The 11274-nt window shown below is 38.1% G+C and overlaps 1 protein-coding gene across 1 annotated transcript in view; it reads left to right on the top strand.

The window, feature by feature from the left end:
* Window positions 1–1837: 1837 nt before the first annotated feature.
* MALRD1 (MAM and LDL receptor class A domain containing 1) overlaps window positions 1838–11274 on the top strand; it is a 271411-nt gene continuing 261974 nt past the window's right edge. Inside the window, exon 1 of the mRNA XM_014312109.1 lies at window positions 1838–2006. Coding sequence (XP_014167584.1) covers window positions 1838–2006 — 169 coding nt within the window. The remainder of the gene's footprint in view (window positions 2007–11274) is intronic.

Consider the following 11274-nt stretch of genomic DNA (forward strand, 5'->3'; position numbering starts at 1 on the left):
AAAAAAGCATCTTTAAATCCTACTCAGACAGACAGTGATGTGAAGGAATATAGGTTTTTTCCTTGCTCATTTTGATCAGACATTTCTCCCTATTGACTGAAGTGCCATTTCCAGTGAAAAGTTGTGTGCCTGACCAATCAAACATTTCCAAAGGAAAAATGTTCTCATAGTAAATTGTTCTTTAGTCATTATTCTTGCTTGTCATTTGGATTGAGGGACAGATTCTCTGCTGTTTTTTACTTTCAGCCTTGGTGACAGGAAAAGTCTTCAGCTGTAATACACTTGCTTGTACAACCTCTGAGCAGCAGAATTTCTGTGACAGCTGCACTCAGCCTTGGTAAAAGACCTAAACCTGGAGAGGTGACCTGTCTAGTGAGAGGCAGACCTGAGTCCTCTCACACATGTACCTGCACCAATGAATGCACAGTTAGAGAGGTAACTTTCCTGACTTCTTCCCTAGCTCCCTCTTTGTTCTTCTTCGTGCCAGAGTTATGCTGAAATAGGAACTTTAGCCCTTGAGGTGTAATAGCATTGATTTATCTGTTTGAACTTGAGAGAGAGGGTCACTTCTGTACCTCATGCACAGCAAAATTTCCCGAAGGATGTCTGTGCCTGTTTGTTTTAGCATGGAATCAGCAATGCTGGAATGACAGTACTGGAGTTCTGCATTACTTTTGCATTCTGTAGCCTTTGTCAATAGATCAGCATTTCATTGCCTGACCTTTTTGTTTGTCTCTTGTTTAGCCTCATTAACCTTTGAGGAATGAGGTGCATTGGACAGTAGGCAATCAAAACACAGAACACCTGAGAAGGTCAGTGTGATATGGAGTACAGCAGGACTTCACATAACAAAAAAGGTCCATATTTCCTTTTCCTGCTGTCACACTGCAGTATTTCTTAAGGGAAGTATCACAACAGGTGAGTCAAGTCTGTGCTGGTCCCCCAGAAGCATTGCTCATCGCCTGAGTATGTGGAGGTCTTCCCTGTGATATTTATTATACCATGTCTGCTTTTCTAAAATGATTTTTAGAGTGTAGCATTTGTGAAAAACATCAATTTGGCAGTAAGAAAAGGAGCTTCTCCAGAGCAAGGCTGTACCATTTAAGTTAAACTGGAGCATTCAGTTCTGTCTCATGGGAACTTGGTTTTAAAAGTGAAAAAACTCCATCTCCACAGAAATTTCTGTGCCAATTTAACTGTTTTATTATAAGACCGTTAAATATATTGGCACAAGTTTCTTACTAGGGTGGGGAGAGAACTTTGCAATCATCTTTGCTGGTAGAAGTCAGGGGCCCTCTATCCCTTGCACTTTGCTGGGGGAATTGCTCACCTAACAGAAGGGCCTGTATGGACAGTTGTCCCTACAAATCCCCTGCAGACCAGGCTAAGGCAGGCTGAAGCAGGTTACTGGGGGGACACTGCGCTTGCAGTCCCCTCCACATGCAGGAGAAATGAAGGCAGCAACACCCACCCAGGTGTCAGTGACATGCACTGAGAATAGCAAATTCTTCATTGCATATGTAGATCTGAAAAGGATAAATGTCCTGGGTTTAGGCAACAAATAAATGAGTGTAAAAAAAGCCCTGATAATGTAGACATTTGTAGCTTCTTGGACTAATGGATAGCCTGTAAGTGATCATGTTTAATTGGCAGTATTGAGCCATCTAAAATTGTCCCTTTCAACTTATTCCTGGCCATGATTTGTGAAAATCTACATGATATCTAATTTTAATTATATGTAGGGCAGATGTAGTTCACTGTTATTTAAGAATTCTAGAAGCTAATTCATCATGCTCTAAAGACAAGGAGCTACTAGAGTCAACCAAAGAGCTCCAAAATGACGGAGGGACTGGAGTATCTCTCTTATGAGGGAAAGCTGAGAAAACTCAGCCTGTTTAGCCTGGAGAAAAGACAGAGAGAGAACCTTATCAATGCAAACAAATATCTGAAGGGCAGGTTTCAAGGAGATGGGAACAGGCTCTTCTCAGCTGCGCCCCAGCAACAGGGTAAAGGTCGATGGGCACAGAATGACACACACAGAGTTCCACTGAGTTTGTAGAAAAACTTCACTTTGAGGACATTGGAACAGACTGCCCAGAGATGTAGGGGAGTCTCTTTATCTGGAGCTATTCAAAACCTACCTGGATGTAAACCTGTGCAAACTTTTCTTGGTGATCCTGCTTTAGCAAGGTCCTGGGCTAGATGATCTCCAGATGTTCCCTCCAGCCCCAGCTTTTCTAGGACTCTGTAACAATATGAGTGGTGAGATAGACAGTGATTAGGACTGCATTTTGCTTTAATAACAAAAAGCAGGAAAATTCTACCTCATTACTGATAAATGTTTTTTCAGAAATAAAAAGGAAAAAAAATTATGCTAATTTTAAAATAGACATCTAGAAATCCTAAGAATTTTTTATTGACATGTGTGTGTCCATACATCTGAAAGGGTAGTCACAATCTTGGGTGAGAACAGCATCTTTCTGCAGTTTTAAAATATAGCAAAAGATAAAGGAAGCATGCAGGGAATAATGATTTTTTAAAATGCTTTTTAAGATTTTTTTGGTAACAAAGATCAAAAAAGTCTCAGCAAAACCAAGGGATGATTTTTATTGTGAAATTTATGTCATGTAAAGAGGAGACAGATTGATATTAATGTTACTTACACAGTGTTTGTCTAAAGCTTGCAGTTTTAAAAACATAACCGTGAGGATGCATAAAGCTGTACTATTTGTACAGCAAATGTATATACGCCAGTTTGGAAAGATAATCTGTGATAGGGCTGCTCAGCTCTCTGAATTGCACATTTTCACTGACACCAGTGACATTTCTTCCAAGTACAGCATTAGCAGGATTTGGTTCTCTGAAGCTGTGCTCTGACTATTACACTGTAGATTTCAGCACCTCACATTTGCTGCTGAGAGAAGTGTATAGCAGGGTAAAATGTACTACAGTGATGTCAGTCAGAGCCTGAGAACTAAGTGGCATCACCCTTGTGCTTTGAGTTAAGCAAATGCTTTATGAGATTCAGAGCGGAAATTGTGAGTCTTAGGGTGAGACAAAATCATTCTAACTGAAAGTCCTCCTTTCTTTCTTTCTTAAAAAACAAAAAACAAAAATCCCCCAAACTCTACACCTTTAATCAATAAATGAAAAAAAAACCCTGAGAAACACCAAGAGCAAAGCCAAGCATGGCTGAGCTCTATAGAGCCAGTATTTGGATTTTTACGGAGTATGTGATTTATTACCACTGAGATTGAAACAGGCAAAAGATGAAGCAAGCATGAGCTCCTGAATCCTGTTCCTGCAGCAGCTCTGTCATAACCAATGGCAGCATCTGTTCTATCAGCACTAAAATAAGTATGTAAATAAGGAAGTGACTTAAGCAAATTTAGACATTTCTGCCCCAGGAAAGATACAGTGGTATAACTTGTGACAGTGTTCACTGGGGTTTTCAGGTGAGGGAAGAGACGAGAATGTTGACTCCATGTTCAGAAGGCTTGATTTATTATTTTATGATCTATATTACATTAAAACTATACTAAAAAGAATAGATGGAAAAGTTTCATCTCAGAAGGCTATCTAAGCTAAGAATAGAATGGAATGAATAACAAAGGTTTGTGTCTGGGAAAGAGAGTCCAAGCGAGCTGGGCTGTGATTGGCCATTAATTGTAAACATCCAAGATGGGCCAATCACAGATGCACCTGTTGCATTCCACAGCAGCAGATAACCATGGTTTACATTTTGTTCCTGAAGCCTCTCAGCTTCTCAGGAAGAAAAATCCTAAGAAAGGATTTTTAATGACAAGATGTCTGCAACAATAGCTGTCTGGTAACAAAGCAAAGAAAATAGTGGGATGTTTCATTGCTTCATTGCTTCATTTTCTACTTTTCTTTTTTTAATATATATATATATACAGCATATCTGATAGAGCTCTAAACCTTAGGAAGGATCAAGACAGATTCCTCCAAACAAGGAAGGACAAGAAGTGGGAGAGGAACCAGAAAAGCCTGCTCTAACTACACTTAGACTACTGAATGGATAAGATTTGAGTAGTAAAGAGAGTACTTGTGTTTCACTTTATAGGCCCTCCCTTCCAGTTGTAGTTTTCATCCAGTCATGGTATCCCGTGGCTTCACTCAAAAGACTTTTGTGCTCCTTGTGCTCCTTGTGTCCATCCTGGAGCTGAATAATTTCCCTGTTTGAATCTCTCACAATGTAAATAATCTCTGATCACGAGCTGCTGTGCCTGTGGCAGCCCCCACCAGAAGTGGCAGGGCTGTGACCATCTCTGTGAGTGGCCCATGCTGCACAGAAGATGGAGTGCAGTCCCCTTAGCTCTCCCAGTAAGGTTATGCCTTGAACATTTAATGACACTCTGGTTTTCACACTTGCACAGAGACCACACTATGCTGAAGTATCAGCATTCCTGTAAGCGTTACAGTGATGGCACTTCAAAACTTGAAAGCTAACACTAGGGGAAGGAGATAGTCAGTGGCCAATTCTTTCAGCCTCAGACAGGAAGACAAATGCTTTGTTTTCTCAGTAAAAAAGGCAGCAATAATAAAATCATCCTATTGAGAAGATGATTTCCTTTTTAGAAGCTCTGAACAAGATGAAAATTCAACTAGCTGAACCAATGCCTCTCATTGCAAAGGTCTGCTCATTTCATCTGGCTTGAGGCCTCTAATTAAAGAAAGAAAATTTCCTTTGACTCCTAAAAATCACATAATATAAGAGCATAAAAAGCTCCCTTGGAAGGTGCCAATCTCTACTGCAACTCCCTGTTAGGTAAAGGGAATGTCCCTGATGTGAATTAAATCAGATTTGGTGTAAATAAGGTAGTAAATTATGCAAAATGAGATGATAACAGGATGCTCTACTGTGAATATGGAGGTATTTAAAGTTACAAAATATTATGCATTTTGCTAGGCTAGTCTAAAGAAAAAAATATGGCAACTGGCTTATTTTGTGCTATTTTCTACAAAATATAAACTCTTTACCTTAAAATTTACAGAAACATTTTTCAGATCTAACTGATAATCTATGACTCAGTGAGGAACATTATTCAAATACATGGAACATTTATGTACAGTTCTCTGTTCCTGAGGGTACTATAACTCTAGAGCAATGTCTGGTTATAGTGCTTCCTGAACAGGGCAAACATGATTCTGTACAGCTTTGTGAAAGTTTAGGATATGAGGGGGAAAAAAAAGGTAGGTCTAAAAATTCATTTTGCTTTCATCTTTAGATATTATTAATGCATATTTAGTTCCCTTTAATTACTAGGTCAGGTAAATTTGAGACTTTTCTTTCATTTATAACCATAATTTTCCATTCCATGCTTTTCAGATGTGATCTCTTTCAACACAGGACTTTTTAAACTGAAGCACAATGGCTTGTACCACACAGCCAAGAGGAAATATAAGAACATGGTTAGGAACAAGGCAAGTCGGTCCCAAATGTAATGTCCCAGTTTACAACAGACTATGGCTCAGAGATTAATTTTGATCTCGTTACTTTGTGTTTAGTAGTCCTTGATGTATTTCTGCTCAATTAAGGTGTCTGGTTACTTCTGAAACCAAGTAAACTTTCAGCATTCTCAGCACCTTGGGACAACGAATTCCACAATTTACCTCTAATTTCTGTGGAAAAAGCATTCTGTTTTTTTAATTTGCCACTTGCATTTGATAACTTCTGATTTTTGTATCATGAGAATTGATGAATTGCTGTTCCTTATTTCCCTTTACTCGTGTTCTTACAAAGTTTTATTATATCTCCTTGCAGGCAATTATTTTACAGGCTTCGGAGCCTAAATCTATTGAGTAATATCTTCAGTGTGCACTATTTTATACTTGTCTTGTCTTTGCCGCTATTCTAGTTCTACTTAGGTCTTTTAGTGACAGAAGTGGAACACCCATTTAAAATGTCATATGGATTTATTCCATAGTATAGGGGGAATTTTTTGCTATAGTCAATGTTCCTTTCCTAAAAAATATTAATATCATAGTTGCTTTTCTGAAAGTATCCCATTTAACATACTCTAAGGAATGTTAGCTAGCTAATAATGCATCAGTGGAAATACATGTAGTCAGTGTTAGTTTTCCTAGGTGCATTACCTTATCTTTATCAGCAATTTACTTCCCAGCGCATTGTTCAGTGGCTTACCTCCAGCATGCTCCTTCTCAGCCATTTTCTTCAGGCTGTTGTACTTCCTAGCCTAAATTCATAATAATGATAAGATATTGTTATCTTCCTTTTTTTACCTTCTCCAAATTTGTGTATGCTTGCCATAGTTAACCATTTATACCTATTTTGAAAAGTATCAGATTTAACTAAGCTTCCTCTGACATGCAAATGAATCTCTCACCTTTTGAGCTTATTCTACTTCCTATTTTGCAGCTAAGAATCCACAAGACAACTTTCTTTCTTTCTTATCTTATGACACCAATATTCTATACTCTTTAATTGACAGGGATTTATTTCATTTAAAAAAACAACAGCAACAACAAAAAAGAAAACAAACAAAAAAATAAAAAAACACAGAAACCCACAAGTAAATGATGTATTAACTGAATAACTCTGGTCTATAAACTTATTTTGGTTAATTCTAGGAGCTCTATTGATATGTATTCATGAATCCCATCTACAGAATCTACATTGGTTGCTCCTCAAAATTCCCATTTTCTTAATGTACCTACTGATTCATTTTCTTCTTTGGTTGCAAACATCAGGCAGACCAATATAGGATATTGCAGTGGACAACTGCTACACACTGCCTGAGCAGAGGGAAGAAATAGATGTGACCTTTCCAGACAGCTAGAAGAAACCTTGTATTTGCAGAATTTGATCCTCATGGGAGGCTTTAAAGTCTGCCTTTTAGGATCACTACAGATGTGAAGGTCAGGGACAGCTTTGGCTGTAGTGATGGTGGAGTTCAGGGTCCTGAGAGCCGAGTACAAGGCGAAAACCAGGACCACCTTAACCTCTGGATAGCTGTCTTTTGCCTGTGCAGGGATTTTCTTGGAAGTATCTTTAGAATATGTTCCTGGAGAGGAGTGCAGGAGAGCTGCCTGATTTTCAAGATTTTAACTTCTTCCAGGCTGAATAGTGACCCATAGCAATGTGCAGGCAGTCAGACAAAGGCAGCAGAATATCTATAAGGATGAACAAAGACCTAAATTCTGACTAAAAGCAGAGGTGAAAAGGAAGCATACAAGATGCAGAAGCAGGCACAGGCGTCCTGGGAAGAGTACAGAGATGCTGTCTGAGCAGGCAGGAATTGGGTCAGGGAGGGCATGAAGGACAAGAAGAAAAGCTTCTGCAGATATTTCATCTGCAAGAGAAAGATCAGTAAATGTTGGCTTGCTGTTGAAAGTTTCAGGGGAGCTGATGACAAAGGACACAGAGAAGGCTCACCTCCTTCACCTCTGTCTTTAATAATAAGGCTTTCAGGCATTCCAGGCCCCTACAATTATTGTGAAAGTTCAGAGAAAGACAGTTTTATCTTTGCTAGAGGATGATCAGTTAGAAACTTTTTAACCAACTGGACTGACCACAGCCCATGGGAACCTGTTGGGATGGACCCCCAAGTTCTGAGGGGGTTGGTTGATGGCATTGAGACTGCTATTGAAGATTTTTGAAAAGTCATAGTGACAGGGGAAGTTTTCTGAGAACTGGAATAAAGCACTCTCAGAAGGCTTGTTGATGATTGAAAATTGGAAGGGGTGGTTGATGCCAGACAACCAGATTTTTAGGAAGTTGACACCAGAATGTTGCAGCACTATTTAAAGGGACCTTTACAGACTGGAGAAACAGGAAAAACAAACAGGAAAAGAAGAAACTTGTGAGGCTCATCAAATGGAAATGCCTCTTCCTTGCACCTGGAGAGAGAGGAATAACCCCATGCATCAGTACAGGCTGGGGCCAACCATCTGGAAACCAACTCTGCAGGGAAGTCCCTGGGGATGCTGGTGGACAAGGGGTAAAGCGTGAGTCAGCAAGGTACCCTTACAGCAAAGAAGGTCCCCAGTTTGCTGGGCTGGGCTAGGCTGTGTTAGAGCATTGCTAACAGCTCAAAGGAGGTGATCCTTCTCTCCTCAGCCCTGGTGAGTCACATCTGGAGTGCTCTGCCCACTCCTGGACTCCCCAGGGCAAACAAGTCTTGGACACAAGGGAATCCACATATAAAATGTAAAACAGTTTTAATGTAAGGCTGTGAACAAGGAACAGGTTGCCCAGAGGAGTGTGGAGTCTCATCCTTGGAGACATTCAAAGTTTGACTGGGTATGTCTGTAAGCAACTGACTTCTCTTTTCTGGCTTTGTGCAGGGTTTCGATTACCTCAGACAATCTCCAGAGATTTTCTTCAACCTCACTGATTCTGCATTTCCATGTTTTTGTGATTGTTACAGCTTCTACCAGTTTTCCCAGTGCAGATGTCAGAAACAGTTGTCAATATTTCACCTTCAGAACTTTCAAAGATTTTTTGCACTAGGTTCTAGTCCCCTGGTATTAGTAAAACTTTAAGGAATTTAGTTTAGCAGCACAGTTTATAATCTTGAGATTTTATGGTTTTTTTCCCAGAATTTTTCTGATATTAACATCTGTCATTTCATTTTATATATTTTTCTAAAGCCTCTTCTTCTAACACTTTTATCTGAGTCAAATTCTTCAGTCTATTTCAAGTAAAGAAATTTCAGTCACAACTTTTCTAAGATCTCTGCAGTGATTACAGCATAAAGGATTTGGAAACTTCTCTTCTTTAAAAACTTTTTTTTACACTTTCATTTTATGGCCCCACAGTCTCTCCATCTCTGATTCTGGAATACTTACTAAACAGTTACTGTTATTCCTTATGTCATCAGGTCTTAAGTGTTCAGTTAGGTAGTACAGTCTATAGACTCCCCAGTGTTTCAAAGGATACACCAGATGTGTATTTATTGGTACCTGGGACAAAATACTCTTTATCCAAAACTGTGTTTTAGATATATCAGAAAAGTTGTACTATTTTTTTCCTTCTCTCTGGTGTTCAGAATTTACAGATAATGACTTTGACCTCAACAGGACCTTTTCAGGCAATGGATAACCAGAAGGATGTGTATGACTGGAGAAGACTGTGTGGGGTCAAGAAGTTCAATTTCCAAAAGATCTTTAGGGGATAAAGCTAAAGATTTTAAAGGACGTTGCTAGACACAAGTGCAGTGATATTGAATTTTAATGAATACAGCTGCATCTGTAGAATAGTCCCTGTCCTAGCTTATAGCTATGAATTATGGCCTAAATAATATTTGCTTTATCTTCTTTAGGTCATTACAACTTCTTTGTGCACATTGTTATTTTTTGTAGCTGTTCAATGTCACTTTTACAGATTCTCATTCTCTAAAAAAGTGCTCTCTCATTTTGTATTCATATGCATGTGTTTGCATTGTCGGATGCATTTATACTTCTATATTAATAGACTTTTTTATTATACATCAAAATTGAGAACCCTTATTCAATACATCATCAAATATGAAATTATTTTGAATTCAATGTTGAGATTTTAAAGAATGTATTTTCCCTTCAATACAGTGACCAATAAAGGAATAGAAAAACATGAGGTACTAAAAAAATGGTGCATTTTTAGTCAGTATTGAACCAAATTATAAAAGCAACTGTGCCAAAAATGTCCTGAAAGGAGACATTTTTAACACTTTAAATTAATTTCTGTGAGACCAAAATGAAGAAGCATTTCATTAAGGTCTATAAGAAGCATAGTTGCAGATGAGACATACTAATAACATCAGTATTTCTTTGGACAGGGTTTGCCAGAAATTCACCTGTTCATAAACACTGCTGTATTTTTTTCCCCATCATTTCAAAGATGGGATGTAAATTGCAGTTAGATATTATCTGGTTTAAATGACCAAACTTTACCTTGCCTAGTTTTGTGTGGAATATAGAGAATACACTGAGTGAATTCAGGCTGATTGATTGTATTAATGTCCATAAGATAAATCTGCCACTGTGAAAGTGTTTTTATCTCCAAGACACAGAAGATTTTTTTCTCCACACTGCTGCCAATTTTGCCACAGAAGAGTTTATGGATCAATACCCAGATGTAGCTCCACCTTTTCATCAGACAGCAAGAAATTTGAAGTTGGGTAAAGCAGCATATTTTCTGAGAGAAATAGGCCAATTTCACACTATGCTACATTGTTGATAAGGAATTTTGACCAAAATAATGTTTTATGTTAAAATCTCAAATCCCAATATTTTATTCCTAGGAATGAATATGAGCCTTTAAATAAGAAACTGTTCAGAGGATGGCTAATTTCCCCCCCCAACCTTAATATATGGGAAATTACTTCCATGAAACATGGCTCTTAAACGGACAGACCTTTATTGGTTACAACCTCTACACTGAATCCTAAAGGAAAGAGACCAGAAGTAACTGCAGAGGTGAAGAACAACTGAAATATATTCACAGAAATGTATCACACACTCTGGAGTATGTATTATGAAGGTTTTCCTTCTCATTACTTTGGGATTATGGACCCCTGCACAAAACAGGCTTGAGATCACTAGTTGAGATCACACACTGCAACTCAAATCTGGGTTAATTTGAATAGGTATATGGACAGTAGTCTTGTTTATAAACCAATAAAAGCTGTTAGAGTTAAATAATCCAATAAAAAGGGAAGTACTCCAACTGAGCAGAACTGAAAAGGGCTATACAAATTTATTGATATACCTGAAATTCTGGGATTATAGAAAACAAAAGAATTAGTAGAGATAATTTGTCACTTTACCATTGACTGGAAATGACTAATAGTTGCATATTTTTTGAGGATGTAGAGAGTATTTTCTGCTTGTCAAGCAGGCTGTTCTCAGAACAGAATTTAATCTGTAATAAACCAGCTTTTTATTTCCCCCACTTCAATCAAATTTGTGTTTGTCTTTACACAGAAACTGCTGTTTAAATTAACTATGAATGCTTTTAAAAATCCAGACTGAATTTCACCAATGCTTAGTTAGTTCTTTGTATAAAAAATTAGTCTTTCTAATGAGGTCAGCTTTGGTCACAGTGATTTGTTAGAAGCAACAGACTGTATCCCAGTTTGTCAAAACTTCATTATATTCCAGTTCCTAAAAGTGCCAAGAAAAAATAATATTGCAATCTAAGATGTCAAGGAAATAATGTATCCAAACAGTTTATGTGCTTAAAGCCTTAGTGGGGTGGTGTTGTGCTGTGCTGTATCTTCTTTTTTATTACATCTGGCAATACATTAGATC

The sequence above is a fragment of the Geospiza fortis genome, unplaced genomic scaffold, assembly GCF_000277835.1.
Source record: "Geospiza fortis unplaced genomic scaffold, GeoFor_1.0 scaffold138, whole genome shotgun sequence".
NCBI classification, from domain to species: Eukaryota; Metazoa; Chordata; class Aves; order Passeriformes; family Thraupidae; genus Geospiza; species Geospiza fortis.